At 48.7% G+C, this 25159-nt stretch overlaps 1 protein-coding gene and 1 pseudogene across 2 annotated transcripts; both read left to right on the forward strand.

Annotated features, from left to right (window-relative positions):
- Positions 1–1808: 1808 nt before the first annotated feature.
- On the forward strand, positions 1809–13605 carry C1RL (complement C1r subcomponent like). 2 transcript variants are annotated; one of them, XM_068969780.1, is made up of 8 exons: positions 1809–1873; positions 1993–2134; positions 2696–2975; positions 6961–7147; positions 8684–8809; positions 8944–9018; positions 10641–11399; positions 11645–13605. In XM_068969780.1, the coding sequence occupies exons 2-8, from the start codon at positions 2052–2054 to the stop codon at positions 11668–11670; spliced, it is 1536 nt and encodes a 511-aa protein (XP_068825881.1). In that variant the 5' UTR covers positions 1809–1873; positions 1993–2051; the 3' UTR covers positions 11671–13605. The 2 variants fall into 2 exon arrangements, with proteins under 2 accessions (XP_068825881.1, XP_068825880.1); XM_068969779.1 differs by having other exon boundaries at positions 11671–13605.
- A 3793-nt stretch (positions 13606–17398) lies between these two features.
- Positions 17399–24598, forward strand: LOC138077681 (complement C1r subcomponent-like; annotated as a pseudogene).
- The last annotated feature ends 561 nt before the right edge of the window (positions 24599–25159 follow it).

Below are 25159 nucleotides of genomic sequence, written 5' to 3' on the forward strand. Positions count from 1 at the left end.
ATTTACCCCTGAGTCAGACAGCAGTAGTATCTACTCTAGAGACTTTTTTAAGGTCATGCTGACAATCACTATATTTCCAGGAACTTTCCACCATACCTGTTCCTTGAGCCTTCCCCAGACACAGTCCCACAGCCTTGCTTGGGCCAAGTCCTCACACTCTGCTTGGAGGGAAAGGACCATTCTCCCACCTGAAGATGGAAAACGCAATGTGTCCAATATCCATTTAACTTTCTCTTTTCCTTTGAACATGTTAAGCTGCCTTTTTTCCTCCTCTAAATACTCCATAATGAAATGCTGGTGCTTGGTTTTAGAAAGCAAGCCCACAAATGCTCATGAAATAAATCTCAGGAAGATGAGAGTATAATCCTTCTTATCCTGGAGTTGCAGAAAATCAGACATGATTCTTCTTCACAGAGTTGATCCTGATAAAGGGGTGAATCTAGAACATTCAGTGAAGATAGGTAATCCTGTTCTCTGTTATACTTCTGTCATCTCTGGGAGTGTAACTTGTATGGAGGAATCTTTTTAAGATATTCAGACTTCAGAGATGGTTGCTATAGGAGCAGTACAATGGCATCTATAAACTTTAAAAGGCGGCAACTCAGAAATTCTCTAGAAATCCAATGGTTAGGATGCCAAGCTTCCACTGCCTGGGGTACAGGTTCAAGCCTTGGTTGGGGGACTAAGATCCTGTCGGCTGTGTAGCACAGCCCCAAAACAAACAAAAGGCTGCAACTCTGGTCAGCCATTAATAACTTATTCCTCTGAAAACGATATTTAAATTAACTTCTTCAGGAATTTCCCTGGCGGTTCAGAGGTTAAGACTTCACCTTCCAATGCAGGGGGTGCACGTTCAACCCGTGATCCAGAAGCTAAGGTCCCACATACTTTGCCGCCAAAAAACCAAAACGTAAAACAGAAAAGTGAAAGTGGACGTCGCTCAGTTGTGTCCAATTCTTTGTGACCCCATGGATTATACAGTCCATGGAATTTTCCAGGCCAGAATCCCAGAGTGGGTAGCCTTCCCCTTCTCCAGCGGATCTTCACAACTCAGGGATCAAACCCAGGTCTCCTACATTGCAGGCAGATTCTTTATTAGTTGAATCATAAACAGAAACAATATTGTAACAAATTCAATAAAGACTTTTTAAATGGTCCATAAAATAATAGTAAATTAACTAATTAACCTCTTCCCTTTCCAGAAAGCATAAGTACTTGTGAGACTGTGGTTTATTTGTTAGACCAGACAGATACCTTTGGGACTCTCTTCTCCTTTCTAGCATAAAGGTAAAATTCTATTACTCTGCTTGACTTTTTTTCCCCCCAAAGTTTTTAAGAGCTTTGGAGCCTGCAGGTACTTGAATTAACAGGAGGAATCCCTGTGCTGTGACCTACCAGGAGAGAGAGGAATCAGATTTATGGCACTAGCTGGGCATTCAGACAGGGCAGCCCTTTGTCCACAGACCCGCCGCACCCCCAACACCTGCCTACAGAAACTTTGGCCTGAAGCCGACCCTGCCCTGCGTCAGCCTGAGCCTGCTGGACAAGCAGCGTCAGGGGCCTGTGGGCGGGATTCAAGGACTGCCTCAGTGCGGGCCCCCAGCCATGTTTGGGGAGGCGGCAGGTACGGTGGTCATAAAGTTCGATGTGTACAAGAGGCTGGCTGGTTACAGAATGAGCAGGAGGTCAGGGAGGGAGAAGTTTTGCTGATTAAAGGCGAAAGGCTAACTCAGAAGGAGCCATCCTACCGAGTGTGAGACACGGAGATGGTAAAAATTAAACAGTGCGGAAAAGACAACAGTGACTGCACCCACCTACCCCTGATGGCCTCTCCTGGCCAGGGCGGTTGTGGAGCTTTTTCCTCTGCTTTAGGGTAGGTGAGCTCTTCTTGAATCAGACAGAAGGTGGCGCTCAACCCAGAGAATTAGAGAAAAGGGAACTGAGGCGAATTACTCAACTCATTTCCAGTAACTTCTCCCTCCTCCCCCACAGGGCCTTCTCCAGCCCCACTTCCTGTTCCCAGACTCAGGCCAAGTCCTCTCAGGGCTAAGATGTCGGGTTCCAGATGCCTGGTCTCAGAGCTGCGGGAACTGTCTCTGGGGAAGCCTCACTCCACCCGCTGCCCAGGCAACATGTGAGTGTGCCTGGAGGGGCTGCAGAGGCTGGGAAGGCTGAGGAGGCTGGAGAGGCTGGGGAGGCTGAGGAGGCTGGAGAGGCTGAGGAGGGAGAGGCTGGAGAGGCTGGAGAGGCTGGGAGGCTGGGGAGGCAGAGGAGGCTGGAGAGACTGAGGAGTTTGGAGGCCGAAGAGGCTGAGAGAAGTTTGGAGACATGGGAAGGGCACCCCGGGACATGTGCACGCTCACACACACACACACGCATATAGCCTCCAGCAACCTTCCCTGGGGTGTGCTGGCTCAAGCTCCAGCCAGGACACTATCATATTTAAATGTCTCTCACTTGTAACCTCCAGGCTCATCAGACACCAGGGTGGGCTGGGGTTGACTGAAGTAGACAGAAAGCAGCCCCTGCTTGGATGAGCCTCTCCAGGGAGGTGGGCAGTGGTGGAAAACCCACAGTCCAAGCACAGGCTGACCAGGAGGCTGAAGGAATTGGGGGAGGAGGAGCCGTAAGAGTGTGGACAGAGGTGCCCAGGCCTCTCAGTCTTAGCAACGCCTGCCCCCTCATGTCTCCTCAGGCCACAGGCCACAGGCACGCAGCCCCCTCTGCCCTGGCCCACTCCCAGGTGGTGGTTCCTCCTCTGGGGAGTCCTCCAGGCTTTCCCCACGCAGGGCTCCGTGGTGCTCCTGGCCCAGTGGCTGCCCCAGAACCTGACGTCCCCTGGGTACCCGGAGCCATATGTCAAAGGCCAGGAGAGCTCCACGGACATCAAGGCTCCAGAGGGCTACGCTGTGAGGCTCCTGTTCCAGGACTTTGACCTGGAGCCGTCCCCGGACTGTGAGCAGGACTCCGTCACAGTGAGCTGGGTGGGGTTCTGGAGGGACTCCACGTGGGGAGGGCCCCTGCTGGAGGCCCAGGTCAGCGGGAGGGGCCCAGGGCCTGAAACTCGAGGCTTACCCAGGAGGCCGGGTCTCCCAGCTGAGGCCCCATGCTTACTTGTGCACCCAGCCATCTGGGCCCCACCAACGAGAGAGAAGGCCACAGGTCAGGAAGCCTTACCAAGGGACACACACACACTGCAAATCCCTAGAGTCAACAGCAAGAACTCACACGTCAGTCATTAAAAGTGCATCATCAAGTAAGTTGTGTGCCTGCACTGTCGGGCTCAGGAGCTGGATGTTCAGTTCAGTTAAATTGCTCAGTCGCATCGGACTCTGCGACCCCATGGACTGCAGCATGCCAGGCCTCCCTGACCATCACCAACTCCCTCAGCTTGCTCAAACTCATGTCCATTGAGTCAGTGATCGCATCCAACCATCTCATCCTCTATTGTTCCCTTCTCCTCCTGCCTTCAATGTTTCCCAGCATCAGCATCTTATCCAATGAGTCAGTTCTTCACATCAGGTGGCCAGTGTTGGAGCTTCATCATCAGTCCTTCCAATGAATATTCAATTTGATTTCATTTAGTATTGACTGGTTTGATCTCCTTTCAATCCAAGGGACTCTCAAGAGTCTTCTCCAACATCACAGTTCAAAAGCATCAATTCTTCGATGCTCAGCCTTTCTTTACTGTCCAACTCTCACATCCATACATGACTACTGGAAAAAATCATAGCTTTGACTAGACAGATCTTTGTTGGCAAGATAATGTCTCAGCTTTTTAATATGCTGTCTAGGTTGGTCATAGCTTTTCTTCCAAGGAGCAAGCGTCTTTTAATTTCACGGCTGCAGTCACCATCTGCAGCCCAAGAAAATAAAATCTGTCACTGTTTCCATTGTTTCCCCATCTATTTGCCATGAAATGGTGGGACCAGTTGCCATGATCTTAGTTTTTTGAATGTTGAGTTTTAAGACAGATTTTTCACTCTCCTCTTTCACCTTCATCAAGAGGTTCTTTGTTCCTCTTCACTTTCTGCCATAAGTGTGGTGTCATCTGCATATCTGAGGTTATTGATATTTCTCCTGGCAATCTTGATTCCAGCTTGTGCTTCATCCAGCCCGGCATTTCACATGATGTACTCTCAGAAGTTAAATAAGCAGGGTGACAATATACAGCCTTGACTTACTCCTTTCCCAGTTTGGAACCAGTCCGATGTTCTATGTCCAGTTCTAATTGTTCCTTCTTGACCTCCATACAGGTTTCTCAGGAGGCAGGTAAGGTGGTCTGGTATTCCCATTGGTTTAAGAATGTTCCACAGTTTGTTGTGATCCACAGAGTCAAAGACTTTGGTGTAGTCAATAAAGCAGAAGTAGATGGTTTTCTGGAATTCTCTTACTTTTTCCATGATCCAACGGATGTTGGCAATTTGACTTCTGGTTCCTCTGCCTTTTCTAACTCTACCTTTAATATCTAGAGGTTCTCAGTTCACATACTGTTGATGCCTCAGTTCAGTTTAGTCACTCAGTTGTGTCCAACTCTTTATGACCCCATGAATTGCAGCACACCAGGCCTCCCTGTCCATCACCATCTCCCAGAGTTCACTCAAACTCATGTCCATCAAGCCGGTGATGCCATCCAGCCATCTCATCCTCTGTCATCCCCTTCTCCTCCTGCCCCCAATCCCTCCCAGCATCAGGGTCTTTTCCAATGAGTCAACTCTTACCATCAGGTGGCCAAAGTATTGAAGTTTCAGCTTTAGCATCAGTCCTTCCAATGAACACCCAGGACTGATCTCCTTCAGAATGGACTGGTTGGATTTCCTTGCAGTCCAAGGGACTCTCAAGTGTCTTCTCCAACACCACAGTTCAAAAGCATCAATTCTTTGGCGCTCAGTTTTCTTCACAGTCCAACTCTCACATCCATACATGACTACTGGAAAAACCATAGCCTTGACTAGACGGACCTTTGTTGGCAAGGTAATATCTCTGCTTTTGAATATGCTATCTAGGTTGGTCATAACTTTTCTTCCAAGAAGTAAGCGTCTTTAAATTTCACGGCTGCAATCACTATCGGCAGTTTTTGGAGCCCCCAAAAATAAAGTCTGCCACTGTTTCCACATCTGTTTGCCATGAAGTGATGGGACCAGATACCATGATCTTCATTTTCTAAATGTTGAGCTTTAAGCCAACTTTTTCACTCTCCTCTTTCACTTTCATCAAGAGGCTTTTTAGTTCCTCTTCACTTTCTGCCATAAGGGTGGTGTCATCTGCATATCTGAGGTTATTGATATTTCTCCCAGCAATCTTGATTCCAGCTTGTGTTTCTTCCAGTCCAGCATTTCTCATGATGTACACTGCATATAAGTTCAATAAGCAGGGTGACAATATACAGCCTTGATGTACTCCTTTCCCGATTTGGAACCAGTCTGTTGTTCCATGTCCAGTTCTAACAGTTGCTTCTTGACTTGCATATAAGTTTCTCAAGAGGCAGATCAGGTGGTCTGGTATTCCCATCTCTTTCAGAATTTTCCACAGTTTATTGTGATCCACACAGTCAAAGGCTTTGGCATAGTCAATAAAGCAGAAATAGATGATTTTCGGGAACTCTCTTGCTTTTTCCATGATCCAGCGGATGTTGGCAATTTGATCTCTGGTTCCTCTGCCTTTTCTGAAACCACCTTGAACATCAGGAAGTTCACCGTTCACGTACTGCTAAAGCCTGGCTTGGAGAATTTTGAGCTTTACTTTACTAGCGTGTGAGATGAGTGCAATTGTGCGGTAGTTTCAGCATTCTTTGGCATTGCCTTTATTTGGGATTGGAATGAAAACTGACCTTTTCCAGTCCTGTGGCCACTGCTGAGTTTTCCAAATTTGCTAGCATATTGAGCACAGCACAGGATTTGAAATAGCTCAACTGGAATTCCATCACTTCCACTAGCCTTGTTCGTAGTGATGCCTTCTAAGGCCCACTTGACTTCACATTCCAGGATGTCTTGGTCTAGGTGAGCGATCACACCATCATGGTTATCTGGGTCATGAAGATCTTTTTTGTATATTTCTTCTTTGCATTCTTTCCGCCTCTTCTTAATATCTTCTGCTTCTGTTAGGTCCATAACATTTCTGTCCTTTATCGAGTCCATCTTTGCATGAACTGTTCCCTTGGTAAGGTGTCGTCACTCAGTCGTGTCTGACTCTTTGTGACCCCATGGACTGTAGCCTACCAGGCTCCTCCGTCCATGGGATTTTCCAGGCAAGAGTACTGGAGTGGGGTGCCATTTCCTTCTCCAGGGGATCTTCCCGACCCAGGGATCGAACCCAGGTCTCCTGCATTGCAAGCAGATGCTTTACCCTCTAAGCCACCAGGGAAGCCCCCTTGGTATCTCTAATTTTCTTGAAGAAATCTCTAGTCTTTCCCATTCTATTGTTTTCCTCTGTATCTTTGCATTCTTCACTTAGGAAGGCTGTCTTATCTCTCCTTGCTATTCTTTGAAACTCTGCACTCAGATGGGTATATCTTTCCTTTTCTCCTTTGCCTTTCACTTCTCTTCTTTTCTCAGCTATTTGTAAGGCCTCCTCAGACAACCATTTTGCCTTTTTGCATTTCTTTCTCTTGGGAATGATTTTGATCACAGCCTCTGGTACAATGTTATGAACTTCCATCCATAGCATTGTACAATCCAGTTATTGAGTTTCCATTTCAATTCTTGAAATAAGGTGGGCTGCATGATGTAACTATGGCAGGCTAAAGAAATCAGCTAGGTATCTGGTCATGGATTGAAGAAACTTGGGAATCAGAAATGGAACAGGAACTGAGTTAAGGAAGTTTCCAGGAGGTGACACAGCTTCCAAACCCCAACAGTGTGCAGAACCTTCAAGGCGGGGCTGGGGTCCACACTCTGACATGACCCTATGACCACGGGTGGTCAGGTTCTCCTCACACCTGCCTACCCCGTCCCCTTGCAGATCACAGCCAATGGGATGGATCTCGGCAAGTTCTGCGGGCAGCAGGGCTCCCTGCTGGGCAGGCCGCCTGGTCAGAGGGAGTTTGTGTCCTCGGGGAACAGTTTGCGGCTGACCTTCAGTGCACGGGCCTCTGAAGACAAGACCCCAGGCCTCCACAAGGGCTTCCTGGCCCTCTACCAAGCCGTGGGTGAGGGTGCCCCCGGGGTGCGGGGAGGGAAGTCCCTGCCCACAGCCCTGGCCCCGGTATCTTTATTTTTTTTGGCTGTGCTGGGTCTCCACTGATGCATGCCAGCTTTCTCTAGCTGCAGTGAGGGGGGCTACTCTCTAGTTGCGGTGCTCAGGCCTCTTGCTGCAGTGGCTTCTCTTATTGAGGAACATGGGCTCAAGAGTTGTGGTGCACGGACTTAGTTGCTCCGTGGTATGTGGGATCTTCCTCGACCAGGGATCAAACTCATGTTGCCTGCATTGTAAGGCAGATTCTTAACCACTGGAACACTAGGGAAGCCCTCTCTGGTATCTTGAAGTGACCAGTGGAAGCTGAGACTGGAGGTTTGGGACACTGGGGCTTAGCCCCTTGCTGCCCAGCCTGCCCTCTGTTGAGTAGCCTCGTACCTGGGGCACCAGCTCAGCTCCATTGTTTCCGTGCAGATTGACAGGCCCAGTGCTGGCAGATCATCTCATATTTTAACAGAAGCTGAATATTCAGATTTTTAAGTGAAATTCTAGATTTACAAATGGTAACCCCAGGCTTTTTGAAAGATAAGACATGCTCGTGAGTAATATTTTCAATAAAAGTAATCTTCCTCTGATCTCTGGCCCTTAGTCCCTGGCTCCCTTGCCCAAAAATGACCCTGTTCTGTTTCCTGGGTATTCTTCCAAAGGAATTCTAGGCTGCTCGAATACAAATACTGTGGTATGTGTGTGTGTGTGGCATACTAGTCACGATGTTTTAAATTTGCCCTTTTTCATTCAATTAAATATATATATATATGCCATACCTTGTAGCTTGTGGGACCTTAGCTCCCTGACCAGAGATCAAACTCAGGCCCTGGCAGTGAAAGTGCTGAGTCCGAGCCACTGCACCACCAGGGTTTAGGCAATTAGTATTGCCTGATTGATTGTTTTTAAAGACCATACAATATTCCTTTATTGATGCATCATAGTATATTTAATCAGTCTTTCACTGAGAGATCCTACAAACAGTACTGCTCTAAATACCTTCGTATATACATCATTGAGCACATGCATGAGGATAAATTCCTACAAATAAAAAATTGAAAAATGTGTGCACTTTTAATTTTTATATTGCTAAATTTCCCTACAAAAGTTTTACTAATTTACACTCCCACTAACCACATATGAAAAATGTCTGTTTCCCCTTCCTTAATTTCACAGTTATTTTCAAACTTTTTTAGCATTAACAATCTGATTGGTGAAAAACAATTCAAATAATTCAAATGTTTAAAAAAAGAAAAGACTGCTGGGAATTCCCTGTGGTCCAGTGGTTAGGACTTGATGCCTTCACTGTCAAGGACCTGGGTTTAATCCCTGGTCGGGGAACTAAGATCCTCCAAGCCGTGATGCAATGCCAAATAAATTAAAAAATAAAAATTTCCAAAAGACTGTGCAGGTCAAATTGAATATAGCCACAGACCAGATTCAATCCCTGGGTTGCCAGTTTGCAATTCTGTTCTCCGTACTAATGACCACTGTTTTCCTATAGCTGTGAATTATACTCAGCCCATCAACCAGGCCACTGGGGGCCCCAAGGCCATCCACAAACCTGGAGACAACCCCACTGAGATCCAGAGCTGCTGCCAGGAGCCCTATTACAAGGCCAAGCCCTCAGGTGAGTCCCCAGCTGCTGAGGATTCAGCTCCTACCTGTCTTACACCCTCCCACACCAGAGAGACCTGAGGCCTCTTCCAGGCCCTACCTCCCTGCTCTGAGCCTATTCTCTGCCTCCCTCGTTTCACTCCTCAGGAACACTCACCTGCACTGCCCAGGCGCCCTGGAAGCAGACCCAGGAAAGGGAGGAGGCTCCCCGCTGTGTGCCTGGTGAGTGGGCACCTCTGGTGCCATGAAGACAGCCGCTTCCCAGAAAGGCCTCAGCTGCGTTTGGGCCTGTGGGTGCCAGACGGCCTTGGAATAGAAAGGGGGAAGGAAAGGCAGAAAGTGAGGAAGGAAAGGGGAACCAAGAAGGCCCAGAAAAGGAGAAGCAAGAAGCTTACCCCTTCTTCTTGAGGGTCAAGGGATAACCCAGAAAGGAAAAGCCATAAATAAGCTAATCAGATGGAAAATGAAAGAGGAAGAGAAACAGATGAGCTGAAATAAGAGAAAACCCTCTATTGACATGGTCTGCTTCAAGGATACACAGACAGCCTCTCTTCCCCAAAAAATCTCCCTACCTTGATGCTGTAGTGCCTGAAAGCCTAGCATTGTTTTAAAGCATTTGTGTGTGTGTGTGTAATGTAAAGTTCATATAACATAAAAATCACTAAAGTGCACGATTCAGTCATTTTTAGCATGTTCACGATTTGTGCAACCATTAGCACTTATTCTAGAACATTTCCATCATCCCCAAAAGAGACTCCAGCTCTACCTTCTCCCAGTCCTCTGGCCACCGCTAACCACTTTCTATCTCTGTGGACTTGCCTGTTCTGGACATGGCATCTCAAGGGAATCCTATAATGGCTTTTGTGCCTGGCTTCTCTCAGTTAGTGTGGTGCCTTCCAGGTTCACCCACGCTATAGCACGTGTCAGTAGCCCTTCCTCCTCATGGCTGAATAGAATTCCACTGTGCAGACAAATCACTTTGTTTATCCATTCAGCGGTGGGTTGACATTTGGGTCATTTACACTTTTCTGCCTTTTATGGGTATTCCACAGCGAGAACACCTTTAGTTCTCTTGGGTATAGGCCTGGGAGTGGCATTGCTGGCTCACACACCAACTCTGTGTTTACCTTTTTGAGGAATTGCCACACAATCTTCCACAGCAGTTGAACCATTTTACATTCCTACCAGCAACAGAGGACAGTTCAAATCTAGCATTGTTGGCTGGTCGTCTATTTTGTTTTGTTCTTAATTTTTTGACTCATTCAGCTTGTGGGCTCTTAGTTCAACGAACAGGAACTGAGTGGAATTACCATGGCAGCGAAAGTACAGAGGCCTAACCAGTGGACCACCAGGGAATTCCCTCAGACCCACCATTTTTGAAACTCAGTCAAACATTGCCTTTCTAACCCAATCTTAGTACCTTTGTCAGGTTTTACTCCAGAGCCACAGAAAACTCCAGGGGCAGCCTGACCTCGTGCTCCGGGAGGGGGAGATGTCAAAAACACAGAAATGACACACAAACAGACAGGAGACACCACAGACAAATGGTGCTTGCTGCACGATACTGTTCAAAGAAGGTGGCAGGAAGTCTAAAAAGGTGGCTTAGGAAAAAAGGGTGCAACTGGTTAAGAATCTGCACTTCGACTACAGAGAGCATGGGTTCGATCCCTGGTCAGGGAACTAAGATCCTACATGCCTGCATGGTGCAGCCAAATAAGTAAATAAATAAAGATGAAAATTAAAAAGCAGCTTTTAAAATGGCTGAGGAGGAAGTGGAGGTTGCAGAAGCAGGTTTTCAATAAGCGTCTTGATACAGCGCTGACTTTACCCCTCCTCTCTCTCAGTCTGTGGACGGCCAGTGGTCCCCATCTCGCAGACCCAGGAGTCCCTTGGCGCCTCCAGAGCTGAGCTGGGCAGCTTCCCCTGGCAGGCCCTCACCAGCATCTATGGCAGGGGCGGCGGGGCCTTGCTGGGCGACCGCTGGGTTCTCACCGCAGCCCACACCATCCACCCCAAGGACAGCATCTTGCTTGGGAGGAACCGGAGCGCCCAGGTATTCCTGGGCTACACAGACACAGACCAGATGCTGGAGCTGGGCAGCCACCCCGTGCGCCGCGTGGTCGTGCACCCGGACTACCATCAGGACGACCCCCACGACTTCCACGGAGACATCGCGCTCCTGGAGCTGGAGCACAGCGTCCCCCTGGGCCCCCACCTCCTCCCAGTCTGCCTGCCGGACCGCGAGGCCCTGTACCGGCCCGGCCGGTGGGGCTACGTCAGCGGCTTCGGCGTGGAGATGGGCTGGCTGAGCACCAAGCTCAAGTACTCGCGGCTGCCCGTGGCCCCGAGGGCGGCCTGCGAGGCCTGGCTCCGGGAGAGGCAGAGGCCCGAGGCATTCACCAACGGCATGTTCTGCGCCGGGGACCAGACGCGGCCGCAGAGTGTCTGCCAGGGGGACAGCGGCGGTGCCTTCGTGGTGTGGGACGATCGCGCCCGGCGCTGGGTGGCCACGGGCATCGTGTCCTGGGGCGTCGGGTGTGGCGAAGGGTACGGCTTCTACACCAAAGTGCTCGACTACGTGGACTGGATCCGGCGAGTGATGGGTGAGAAGGGCTGACCCCGAGGGGCTGGGCTGGGCGCCCACTGTGGGGCCCAGACGGGAGAGGGCTGGGTTCAGGACTGAGCCTTGGGCGTGGCCGGGTGGAGGCAGGGAGACCTAATTAGGCCACAGAGCCAGAGAAATCCTTGCCTCCCACAGCCCCTCCTCCTCACCCTCCATCTTCCCAGGGCACTTGTGCCACACCCGGGAAGCCCCATTAACCTCTGCTCTGAACGCCATCTCCTGCAGACGCAGCTTCTTCTGTACTCTCCTAGGGGACAGCCGCCTTCTCACCCCCTGTTGAAGTGCTGAAGGAGTAGTCTCAATTCATTTCATTTCTGGAACATTCCAAAGCCCCTGTAGTCCACCTTCAAATACTCAAACTCTTGGCTTCACCAAGCACAACCCATGGCTGCATTCGGAGTCGTAGCTCTTTTTGTTGTTTTAAATCAGAGAAAAAAAACAACAACGACAACCAGGCGCTTCCCGTGTTACTTCACTGACTCCTCACACCAACTTTGCAAAGGTTGAGTTGTTATCCGCTGCTTCACCAAGAAGGAAACTGAAGCTCGGGGAGATAAGGGACTTTTGCAAACCCCACAGCTGATACAGGACAGCGAAGACATGTGCTTTTCAGCACACCTCAGCACCTCTAGGTGTCCTGAAGACCTGCTGTATCGCCCACTGCCCAGACCCCACATCCTTTCAGCCACTCCCTTGGGGAAGATCACAACAGGCGCTCACACCTTCCTGCTGGCCCCGCGACTGCAGACGCCTCTGTGAGCCCAGCCTGGGGTGGACGTTCCTGTAGGTGTTCCCAGCTCTGCTGGACTACCTCGGCCCTGTCCCCACCATCAAGCACTGCTCCACCTGAAAAGACCAACTCTTTAATTTTAATAAGGACTTGAGCTGATGCTTTTTTTCATCTTGAAGAGATGAGAATAACAGACAACTTGACCTGCCTCCTGAGGAATCTGTATTCAGGCCAGGAAACAACAGCTAGAACTGGACATGGAACAACAGACTGGTTCCAGATAGGAAAAGGAGGACGTCAAGGCTGTATATTGTCACCCTGCTTATTTAACTTATATGCAGAGTACATCATGAGAAATGCTGGACTGGATGAAGCACAAGCTGGAATCAAGATTGCTGGGAGAAATATCAATAACCTCAGATATGCAGATGACACCACCCTTATGGTAGAAAGCGAAGAACTAAAGAGCCTTCTGATGAAAGTGAAAGAGGAGAGTGGAAAAAGTTGGCTTAAAGCTCAACATTCAGAAAACTAAGACCATGGCATCTGGTCCCATCACTTCATGGCAAATAGATGGGGAAACAATGGAAACAGTGAGAGACTTTATTTTGGGAGGCTTCAAAATCACTGCAGATGGTGACTGCAGCCATGAAATTAACAGATGCTTTCTCCTTGGAAGAAAAGTTATGACCAACCTAACTAGCATATTAAAAAGCAGAGACATTACTTTGCCAACAAAGGTCCATCTAGTCAAAGCTATGGTTTTTCCAGTAGTCCTGTATGGACGTGAGAGTTGGACTATAAAGAAAGCTGAGCGCCAAAGAATCGATGCTTTTGAACTGTGGTGTTGGAGAAGACTCTTGAGAGTCCCTTGGACCGCAAGGAGATCCAACCAGTCCATCCTAAAGGGAATCAATCCTGAATATTCATTGAAAGGACTGATGCTGAAACTCCAATACTTTGACCACCTAATGTGAAGAACTGACTCATTGGAAAATACCCTGATGCTGGGAGAGATCGAAGGTGGGAAGAGAAGGGGACAACAGAGGTTGAGATGGTTGGATGGCATTACCGACTCAATGGACATGAGTTTGACTAAAGTCCAGGAGTTGGTGATGGACAGGAAGGCCTGGCATGCTGCAGTCCATAGGGTCGCAAAGAGTCGGATACGACTGAGCGACTGAACTAAACTGAACTGAGCTGATGCACAGTAAAAGAACCAAATAAAATGCAGTTTTTCACATGGAAATAGAAAATGAATACTGTAAAACAGAAGAAAGCAAATTTGCTAGCCTTCAAGGTCAAGTTAGCTATATGGTTAAATGTTGAATTTATCTTTGAAAAATATCAGAATTCAGAGTTATACATACATGTGGTTAGTTCCATTTTTAAACCTATGGATAGTATAAAACATTCAAAATATTAAACAGAGTTACTTTTAGTGATTGTGGCAGTTTTGTTTTCCCTTATTCTCCACTATTTGCTAAGTTTTATTTAATGAGTACATGTTACTTTTATTTATCTTACTTGTTTTCATTATTGGAAACATGATATGAGTTTTTCCCCCTAGCAAGTCAATGTTAGAATATGTAGGAATATATCTTTTGCCTTGGTAGGGAGAAACTCATACCACATTTTCAATAATAAAAACAAGTAAGGTAAATAAAAGTAACATGTACTCATTAAATAAAATTTAGGAAATAGTGGAGTCTATACTTCTGTATCTATATATCTATATCTAGATATGTCTCGAGGCAGATATAGGTACAGGTATATAGATATATAGATATAAATATACCCACAGAGGGATAACATCTATTACCTTCAGAGAGAAATGTTTTTCTCCCCAGAATCAAATCTTAAAAGGCATGATCAATATAACAATGTCTTAAGTGCTGGTTTCAAAACAAGTGCCTGAGCAATGTTCATTCTTTCTGTCCAGCGTGTAAGTCAAGGGTATACCACAGTATATGAAGGAAGTGAATGTTAGTTGTTCAGTCCTATCTGACTCTTGGCTACACTATGAACTGCAGCCTGCCAGGCTCCTCTGTCCATGGAATTCTCTGGGCAAGGATGCTGGAGTGTGTTGCCATTTCCTTCTCCAGGGGATCTTCTCGACCCTGGAATAGAACCCTGGTCTCCTGCACTGTGGGCAGATTCTTTACCATTTGATCCACCAGGAAACCCCAACACTATGTATAAGTCAAGGCTGTTGTGTGTGGTTGGGCAGAGTGGGGGTCAGGCTGGGGCTGAGCTAATGAGGTCCAGTCATGCTACATGCCATCAGGACAGAACTCAGAATCCCTAGGACAGATGGGAGAGCTCCTGCCAAGACTTACCTTCTTGGAACACCTCTTCTACCAGTACGTCTTCCATCCTCATCATGGTAAACACACAACACACACAGACACACACACACTGCCGTCCAGATACTAATGTGAAATTTACTAGACCAGATGCACCTTCTTTCTTTTTCAAGATCTTTTTTTATTTAGACCATTTTTAAAGTCTATTGAATTGGTTACAATATTGCTTCTGTTTCATATTTTGATTTTTTTTTTTTTTTACCGCAAGGCATGTGAGATCCTAGCTCCCCAACCAGGGATCAAACCCTCGCCCCCTGCATTGGAAGGCTAATTCTTAACCACTGGACCCCCAGGGAAGTCCAGAGATGCCCCTTCTGTCTTGCCCCTGGATCTGGCCCTCACCCTCTCCCCTGTCTTCTGTCCCTCCTCAGCTGACAAGGGCACAGATCATGCCGTGGGTCATGTTGTGGGTCAGCCCTGCCAGCAGATTCACTCCTTGGCTCTGACATACAAGCCTGCTGGGGAAACCCTCCAACCTGGATCCACCTGGCCCCTTCAGCGCTCCTGCTCTCAGACTACACTCAGTGATGACCTGCTCACTGCCTCACAGGGAGCTGCCCTAGGGCCTGGGAATGCGCCTGGCACGTTAAATAGGTAGCTTCCAAATGGATAAGTGAGCGGCCAGGTGGAGAGATGGAAGAACTCATCCAATAGGGGAAACATGCAGGGTAGATAACAGAGGCCTGAGAACGTAAAGGCTGTTCTGGATCTGAGCCACCTGGGGGAACACATTGTCACGGGGTTTCTGAGCCCTGGAGAGAAGGCTTTCCTAAAGAGCAGATGTTCAATACAGAACACGATGGCCTGAAGGATGGAAGATACAAGAGCCCTTTCTCCTTCTGGGGGCCTGACTTCTGCTCGGAAAATATGAAGTCACTGGCGGTCCACAGCCACCCTGTTTGCCCAGCCCCAGGCGCCGTAACCCTCAGGGGCTCACACTCTGGACCAGATGCTGAGATTAAGAAGAAGTCTCCATCCTGTCCTCAACTGCCTTTGTTCCTCTAAGGAACAAGTTCATTGGCAGGCCTGAGTCCACTGAGGAGGGAGGAAGGGTTGTTTTGTTTTGTTGCTCCACTGTGTGTGGGATCTTAGTTCTCCAACCAGGGATCAAACCTATGCTTCTTGTATGGGAAGCTGGGAGTCCTAACCGCTGGACCACCAGGGAAGTCCTGGGAGGGTCTTAAAACAGACCCTAGTGGTGCTTTGCAGTCGCAGCAACCCCCCACTCTAAGTTTTAAAATTTCTTTATTAGCAGCACCACATGGCATGTGGTATCATAGTTCCCTGACCAGATGTCATACCCACACACCGTGCATTGGATACATGATGTTTTAACCACTAGACCATCAGGTAAGTTCCCTCTGTGTGTCACTGATGAGGGAAGCAAGGTGGGTCCCCAAGGCAACCAAGCTTCTCTCTCCTCTGCGTCCTCCTACACTTCCCATCTCTAATCTTGATCCTGTTCCATTATTCCGGGCATTCCTGGACCAGAGCTGCTGGCTGACTAAGGACAGGGAGAACAGGTTAATGGAGAGAGAAGGCCAGAAAAAAAAAAAAAACCCTTTTCTGTGATTTCTAGTGCCCTTTGGGTAGGAACCCTGAACACACAGCTGCAGTCCCCAGGAAGGGCCCTGAGGAAGGGGGCATTCCCGTCAGATTTAGAAAGTGGCATCTGGGCCTCAAACCCAAGGCTTTTCTGTTCCTAAAAATGCAGAATCTGTCTGCAATGTAGGAGAGCCCACTTCGATTCTTGGGTTGGGAAGATCCGCTGGAGAAGGGATAGGCTACCCATTCCAGTATTCCTGGGCTTCCCTTGTGGCTCAGCTGGTAAAGAATCTGCCTGCAATGCAGGAGTCCTGGGTTCGATCCCTGGGTTGTGAAGATCCCCTGGAGAAGGGAAAGGCTGCCCACTCCAGTATTCAGGCCTGCAGAATTCCATGTACTGTTTAGTCCATGCGATCCCGAAGAGGCAGACACGCCTGAGTGACTTTCACGGCTGCTACTAAAAATGCAGAACCATCTCTAGCCCTTATCCATGTGGGCCAGCAGGTGGGAGCACCATCAGATATTTCACAACCAAAACTAAATTAAACTGGAAATAGAAATTTTTTTCTGGTTTTGCTTATGCAAATAGCTCATTCCCTACACCCTTCCTCCTGGGAATGGTTTCCCGGAATGCTCACCACTTCCGCTCCACAGTCCCTCCCGACCGCTCCCCTCCTCTGCATGACCCTGCTCTCCCTGATCACAGAGTGGATGAAGACCTTGTCATGAGAGTGAGAGATCCGACAACAGGCCTTAAGAAATGTAGGCCTGATGGGGACCAAGGAGGGAGGGAAACACAAAAGGGGACGATCCTGGACACAGGGGGGCCCTTGTGCCCAGACTTACTCAGAGAGGTGGCAGCACCCTCCCCCTCCCCATATATCATACCCCTCCAGTGTGCACACGCAGGAACACACTCAAACACATGCCCCATCCCTCCTCCTGGGGAGAAAGGAGACTCAGACCCAGGAGGTGAAGCCACACTGCCTTCCTCCTCCAGCTCATAAGGAGCAGCGACGTGGAGAGTCCCTCAGCCTGGAGGGTCAGTCTCCGTGCCTTAGACCCTCTTCCATAGGTGGTCTCTCCCAGAGGCCTTGCTGAGCATGTGGGAGCCATTTCAGAGACCATGACTGGAAACCCTCACGCTCAGTTAACTGGTCCCAAGCCACACGATTCCTGGAAGGGGAGCAGAGTGATGCAACAGGGCAGGGAGCAGGCTGGGAGAGAGGTGGGGGGAGCGTGATGACCTCTGGACTGGACACTGGCCCCGGGGAGGAGCACCCAGTGCAGCAGCTGCAGAGACCAGCCTGCCCCCTGCAGCCTCCCCACCCACCCTAGGCCATCTCCCTGAGATCTAGAATGGACCGAGAGGAAAATGCCCAGTGGTACGGCAATCCCGTCCCCTACCAGACAGCAAGGGTCTGCACCCCTCCCGCCCTACAGACACCTTTTTCCTTTTGGCAGGTGGCTCTTATACCTCCTGCTGCCAGTCCTGTTCTACAGGGTTGGAGGCGCCATTCCCACCCCTCACAGGCTCTACGGGGAGGTGACGTCCCCTCTGTTCCCCAAGCCTTACCCTAACAATTTTGAGAGGACCACTGTGATCACAGTACCCACAGGGTACAGGGTGAAGCTTGTCTTCTGGCGGTTTGACCTGGAGCCTTCGGAAGGTTGTTTCTATGACTATGTCAAGGTAAGGGGCAGATGAGGGGGGTGGGCAGAGGGAGAACTGAGTGTCTCTGGAACCTGGGGACCCAGGTTCTGACCAGCCTGGATAGGACACCCTGCCTGGGGACACAGCCCCAAGCTGGTGAAAGCTGATGGCCAGGTGGGGCTCTGGAAGTCCAGGGGTGTTGAGGATGGGAGGCCACTGGTCTGAGAGACCCTCGTGGAGCACAGAGGGGAGAAACAGAGAGGGAGGGAACAGGCCCTGCTCTTGGGGAATGCACTGTCCACAGGAGTCAGAAAAATCTTCCCTGTCTGCTTACTTGCCTGGAGGATTTTGGAAACTTCCTTGCCTCGGTTTCCCTGTTGCCATGGAGAGTGTCACCACTCCATGGCTGCCTCCTCACCAGGAACACAGGGACGTGGGAAAGCGGCCTGTGTGTGGTGGTGGCTCAAGGGTGGTCTGCAGCCAGGACAGTGGGCTCAGTCCCCTCTCCTCTGTCACGACCAAGGGCCCATCCCAGTCCCTCTTTCTACATCCAATAAAAATGAGATTCCTGGAGACTTCCCCAGTGGTCCAGTGGCTAAGACTCTGTGCTCCCAGGGCAGGGGGCCCAGGTTTGATTCCTGGAGAACTTAGGTGGGGAACTAGGAATCCACATGCACAGCCTAAAAATAAAATAAAAAATTTTTAATGAGATTTTTGATTCAGGATCCAGATAGAGCCTACACACAACCCATAAATACTATTTCCAGGAGATCCCCTGGAGGGTATAAAAGAATACCATGAAAATGCCATATCTTCCCAGCCCAGAGGACTTGAGATGTCAGCAGTATTGGTAGGGAAGGTCCTGGTAGCAGGCAAAGTGGGGATGAGATAGGAGGAAGGACGTCTTCTGTTTTGCAGGAGTTAAGGAATCTGTGAAGGAAGAGGTAAGGAGAGCTCAGTGATGCTTGCTAAGCTGGCAGGTCCCAGATGCTCACACTCAGCTGAATATCAGGAGTCATGGCTGGACAGGAATGGGTTGACCAAAACAAGGTGGAAGGACAGGACAGAGGGTTAAGCAGACCATCCAGGCTCTAGGGATGAAGGAATGATAGAAACCGGGAAGAGGTAACCAGGATTCCAGTGGGAGATGGACACAGGAGGAGGTGGGGGGTGAAGAAAGGTCTGACACACGTTGTTGTTCAGTCACTAAGTCCTATCTGACTCCTTGCAAACCCATGGAATGCGGCACGCCAGGCTTCCCTGTCCTTCACTGTCTCCCAGAGTTTGCTCAAACTCATGTCCATTGAGTCAGTGATGCTATTCAAACATCATTCATCTGTCGTCCCCTTCTCCTCCTGCCCTCACTCTTTCCCAGCATCAGGGTCTTTTCCAATGAGTCAGCTCTTCGCATCAGGTGGCCAAAGTATTAGAGATTCAGCTTCAACCTCAGTCTTTCCAATGAATATTCAGGGTTGATTTCCTTTAGGATTGACTGGTTTGATCCATCTGTTGTCCAGGGGATTCTCAAGAGTCTTCTCCAGCATCATGATTTGAAGGCATCAATTTTTCAGCACGCAGCCTTTGTTATGGTCCAGCTCTCACATCCATACATGAATACTGGAAACACCATATCTCTGACTACTTTGTCGGCAACTGATGTCTCGGCTTTTTAATATGCTGCCTAGGTTTGTCACAGATGGGGCACATAAAAGGGAGGGCCAATGTCCCAGGCACGGGATAATGTGCAAGGTCAGCTAATAGGGATGCAGGACAGAGGAAAGGCCCCTGGGGAAGTTGCAGCAGCCAGAGCCCAGCAGGTAGAGAGCAGTTGGAGGCTGTCCAAAAGGGGCCGGGATCACTTCTGTGGTTCAGGAGATGGATGACACTCACCGACCTTCATGATGTTCCATGTGGGGCATGTCCCTTCAACAGCTTGTCCCCCTGTCCCTCCTCCACAGATCTCCGCTGATAAGAAGACCCTAGGGATGTTCTGTGGGCAGCTGGGCTCTCCCCTGGGCAACCCCCCTGGAAGGATGGAATTCATGTCCCAAGGAAACAAGATACTGCTGACCTTCCACACAGACTTCTCCAACGAGAAGAATGGCACCGACATATTCGACAAGGGCTTCCAGGCCCACCACCAAGCCGTGGGTGAGTGGTGCCTATACTGGGCTCCTGGCCTCGTACTAAATGAAAGATAGAATTTGGGATTCTTAAATCCGAAGAAGCGGGAAGCCTGGCCTGCGGGTTCCCACCCCTCCCACTGAAGTTCCAGTACAGTCCTTCTCAGTTCTCACATGGCCCTGTGCTCTCTCCAAGTCAAGGACTGTGGGCAGCCCAGAAGCCTGCCCAACGGGACCTTCAATTACAACACCAGAGAGGGGGTGAACACCTACGAGGCCCGTATCCAGTACTGCTGCCATGAGCCCTTCTACAAGATGCACACCAAAGACGGCACAAGCGAGTCTGAGCGAGGTAGGGACACGTGTAAATGGCTGTCTTCTCCCTTTTGTTGGGAATCTTCTGCAATTTCTTCCAACAGAATCGCCAAGGAGGGAATATTAAGATATTTATCCCGGGCACTGGTTTCAGGGGTGCCAAGAGGCTTCTAATAAGGTTGAAGATGGAGACACTTGAGCTGATAGAAAGAAAGACCTGAATCTCATAAACAGCTCTCTCTCATCACCACCATCACCATCACCATCAAAACCACGACCATCACTACCTGCTGGGGTCCAGCCTCGGTGGATCCAGGGAATTCGAAGGGGAGACGGAGTCAGCATCCTAAGAAAGAACTATTTAATTAGAAATATAAAGAGAGATTAGGAAAGAATAGTGTAGTAAGAAAATAAGTGTAGAAAAGAGGCTGAATAACTTGGTTTACGTGGAATACCAATAAAACCTCGAGACAAGAGGTTTGCACCACCTACGTAGGCCGCAGACCTCCTCCCGTTCTCCCAAAGGAGAGGAGACACTAAGGCCTCCCCGGTCGGATCTTAGAAGCCCAGGGAAAATTAGTAGGCTTGGCGAGCATCCATGCTCCAGATGGGAATTCAGCCAGAAAGTGAAAGAACGAACGACATGAGAAGAACAGTCTTTCCAGAAACTGGTCCGTTTTCTTTATTTTCCAGGTTTGCTTATATACTTTTTGTTACACATAAAGATAGAATACAGAGTCACGCGGGGTCAGCAGACCTGACCCTTGTCAAAATCAGGTGCTTCATACAAATGTATACAAAGGTCTTAGGGGCTTTACATCATCTTCTGGCCATGAGGCCTGCTGACATTTTATGGCCCTTCCTTCTGATAACGGTCAGTCAACCAGAAAACTTATTCTTCCAGGGGTGATTTTTCTTAAAACAGGTTCCACCTTCCGAAGGCACCAGATAAAGTTGCATTCCTACTGGGTGAGGGTGTAGGGGGTTACAATTAAGAAAGGAATTTACTTAGCCTAAAGTTTAACATGATTAATATCAAAGGTTAATACCTATTTCTCCTATATGCTAGTTATAATCATTTATGTGTATAAGGGCAGGGAATATGGAGACTTGGCAGCAAATATTGGCCCAATAAATGAAAACCCTTCACCACTAATACTATACTAATAATTTTCTAACTTCTCAAAAGAGTCTGTATTTAGAAAGTTTAAAGCATCTGGTGCCTCTCACGGTTGGGAGGCTGTGAACAATCGCATGTGGCCGGACGAACCTGTCAGGCAAGCTACAGAACTTTCAGAGGAGTTTGTAAGTTGAAACACTCTTGTCACGCCCAGGAATTGTTATTAACTGGAGCTGTAAGTTAACTCCTTCTCCGAGAGAGGTGGTGGGGAACAGCCCCCCGTAAAGTCAGAGGTGTAAGTGAGAGCATGAAACAGTAAAGTAGGCAGACTCTGGTTTTGGGGGTAGATGCTCGGGAACAGGGGGTCTCCTGAGGCTCGATCCCACCTTTGCGTATGCCAAGCCTCCTTCCTCATGACCTTTGCCACGGCTGGAGTTCCTCACGCTGGCTCCCGGCAACTACCACTGCCATCAGCATTACCACCACCACTGGCACCATCATTACACCACTATCACAATCAGCATCATGACCCCCACCCCCACCCCCACCCGCACTACAGGTTTAGCGGTGGGGTTTCCTCAGCATTCTCCCCACATCCCCTCTTAGGTTGCTGTGTTGTGACTTTTTGCATTTCTAGACTACTCTCAAACTCATCTATGGTTATCTTTAAAACTTTTTTAAAATAAAAGAAATCACATGCCTTGTAGGTTTGAAATGTGCAAAACAGAAAAACAATCTTATTTATATGCTGTATAGGGTATTATTTAAGAACTCGGCTTTGAAGTCCGACAGTCCTCCCTTTGCATCTTGGTTCTGGCACTTAGAAGTTATATGACCTTGTGCAAAAAAATTTAAACCCAGTTTCTTCGTCTCTAGTGTTAATCATTCAGTTGTGTCAGACTCTTTTCAACCCCATGGATTATAGCCCACCAGGCTCCTCTGTCCATGGAATTCTCCAGGCAAGAATACTGGAATGGGTTGCCATTTCTCCCTCCAGGGGGTCTTCCCAACCCAGAGATTGAACCTGTGTCTATCACGTCTTTTGCATTGGCAGAGTTCTTTTCCACTATCTCTGCCTGGGAAGCTGAAAAGCATCACCACGGTGCTTCAGTGACATAACACAGATAAAGTGTTGAGCATCAAGCAGGGTTTGTTGTCCACAATCAGAAGACATAACTACGGGGAATTCCCTGATGGTCCAGCAGGTAGGACTTCACATTTTCACTGCTGAGGACTCAAGTTCAATCCCTAGTTGGGGAACTAAGATCTACACTGCTCGGCCAAACAAATGCCCCCCTCCAAACAAACAAATAAACAAAAAATAGCTCCCAATAGCATCCACAACTCAGCACCAAGATGCAGTTGTTGATGAGATCTTCCTGATAAGTTCCTTCCAGTTTTTGTGTCAGCTTTCACACATAGGGATCACACTGAATATGAGTTAAGTATTCTGATTTTTCCATTTAGCATCAAAACAAAAACATACGCATGGTGCCCCTTAGACTTTCAATATCCTATCTGCAGATATTTGAACCTTTCCCTTTTTTCCTCGTCTGCTGTGTTCTTGCTTTGGTCCTCTTGGCTCCTGCCCATGACTCTCAAGCCTGAGCTCAGGCCCCTCTCCCCTGTGCAGGGCTGTACACTAGCACGGCTCAGGTAGCATTTGGAAGAAGCTGGAAAGAGAGAAGATGCTTCGGTGTTTGCCAGGGGAGTGGAAGCCCTCCACTGTCCTCTGTGGCCTTGGCAGCCATGCAGGGCCTCAAAGGAGGGGTGGCATAGACAAGAGAGAGACAGTCCACCTTGAAGCTGAAGACGGACATGGGGCATCTGAAAAAAGGAGAGGAGATGCCCCAGGAGAAGGGCGGAGGGACCCAGAGAGCTGGCCCTGTCCTGATAGTCCTGGACTTTTCACTGAGCAGATGGGAGATCAAGATTAAATAAAAAGGGTAAGGAAAGCCCTGGGGAAGAATAAACAAGAATAAGGAGAGGTGGCTGACAATATGCCAAACATGGTGGGTTGGGGAGGATGAAGAGAGAGGAAAGGGCCCTGAGCCAAAAGAGGGGCAAAGCGGAGGGAAAGGCCATGGAGGGAGGTGGGTGGACGGGCACTGACGTTTTTCTCCCTGAAACCATCTTCTCCTCTCCAGTGTGCGGGAAGCCAGTCCACCCTGTCGAGCAGAGGCAGCACATCATTGGAGGCCAGAAGGCCAAGCTGGGCAACTTCCCCTAGCAGGCCTACACCAACATCCATGGGCCCGGGGGTGGCGCACTGCTGGAGGACTGCTGGATCCTCAAGGCTGCACACACCATCAACCCCAAGGACCTCCAGGGGCAGGGCAATGTCAGCGTGGATGTATTCCTGGGCCACACAACATGGAAGAGATCATCAACCTGTCCAACTACCCGGTCCGTAGGGTCATAATCCACCCGGACTACCGCCAGAAAGAGTCCCACAATTTTGAGAGGGACATCACCCTCCTGGAGCTGGAAAATAGCATCACCCTGGGCCCCAACCTCCTTCCCATCTGCTTCCCAGACAACGAGACCCTCTATGACCTGGGTCTCATGGGCTATGTCAGTGGCTTTGGGATCATAGAGGAGAGAATTTCTCACGACTGAAGTTTGTCCGTCTGCTGGCAGCTAGGCAAGAGACTTGCGAGCGCTGGCTCCGGCAAAAAACAGGAATGATGTGTTTTCTGAAAACATGTTCTGTGCTAGGAGCCCAACCTTAAAACATGACATCTGCCATGGGGATGCCGGAGGGGTCTTTGCAGTGAGGGATAAGAAAAATGACCGCTGGGTGGCCACGGGCATCGTGTCCTGGGGCATCGGGTGTGGTGAAGGGTATGGGTTCTACACCAATCTCCTCAACTACGTGAACTGGATCAAGAAAGAGATGGAAGTGGAAGACTGAGCTCAGGATTGCCGAGGTCAGAATCCAGAGAGCAGTGACCAGTCGTTGATAACTGCTAAGAATCCGTATTAAAATCACTAATGCGGAAAGATACCATGTGAAAGATACCATTTCTCTTCTCTATAATCCCACCCACATTCTTCACCTGAAACAACTTAAAGGGCACCTTTATTTCGCCCAAGGATTGCAGAAGATACCATAATCTCTAGTTATCACTGTCCTCTTCCTTGTTTATACCATCAGGTAACTGAATATAGAACACCTTCCAGATAGTTTTATGAGAAAGCCCATGGTGTAAAATAAGTTAAAAGCAGTGTTTAATAAAGATAAATCTATTTAGTGAGTTTAGGACTTCCCTGATGGCTCAGCTTCCTGACCTGCATACAGATTTCTCAAGAGGCAGGTCAGGTGGTCTGGTATTCCCATCTCTCTCAGAATTTTCCACAGTTTATTGTGATCCACACAGTCAAAGGCTTTGACATAGTCAATAAAGCAGAAATAGATGTTTTTCTGGAACTCTCTTGCTTTTTCCATGATCCAGCAGATATTGGCAATTTGATCTCTGGTTCCTCTGCCTTTTCTAAAACCAGCCTGAACATCAGGAAGTTCATGGTTCACATATTGCTGAAGCCTGGCTTGGAGAATTTTCTGCATTACTTTACTAGCATGTGAGATGAGTGCAATTGTGCGGTAGTTTGAGCATTCTTTGGCATTGCCTTTCTTTGGAATTGGAATGAAAACTGACCTTTTCCAGTCCTGTGGCCACTGCTGAGTTTTCCAAATTTGCTAGCATATTGAGTGCAGCACTTTCACAGCATCATCTTTCAGGATTTGAAACAGCTCAACTGGAATTCCATCACCTCCACTAGCTTTGTTTGTAGTGATGCTTCCTAAGGCCCACTTGACTTCACATTCCAGGATGTCTGGCTCTAGATGAGTGATCACACCATCGTGATTATCCAGGTTGTGAAGA

The sequence above is a fragment of the Capricornis sumatraensis genome, chromosome 4 (assembly GCF_032405125.1).
Source record: "Capricornis sumatraensis isolate serow.1 chromosome 4, serow.2, whole genome shotgun sequence".
NCBI classification, from domain to species: domain Eukaryota; kingdom Metazoa; phylum Chordata; class Mammalia; order Artiodactyla; family Bovidae; genus Capricornis; species Capricornis sumatraensis.

Excerpts from the sequence above, each read along its gene's own strand:
- C1RL (XM_068969779.1), top strand. The coding sequence starts at position 2,052 with ATGTCGGGTTCCAGATGCCTGGTCTCAGAGCTGCGGGAACTGTCTCTG. Across the intron at positions 8,810-8,943 it reads TTACAAGGCCAAGCCCTCAG|GAACACTCACCTGCACTGCC; the intron begins GTGAGTCCCCAG and ends TTCACTCCTCAG. Across the intron at positions 9,019-10,640 it reads GGCTCCCCGCTGTGTGCCTG|TCTGTGGACGGCCAGTGGTC; the intron begins GTGAGTGGGCAC and ends CCTCTCTCTCAG.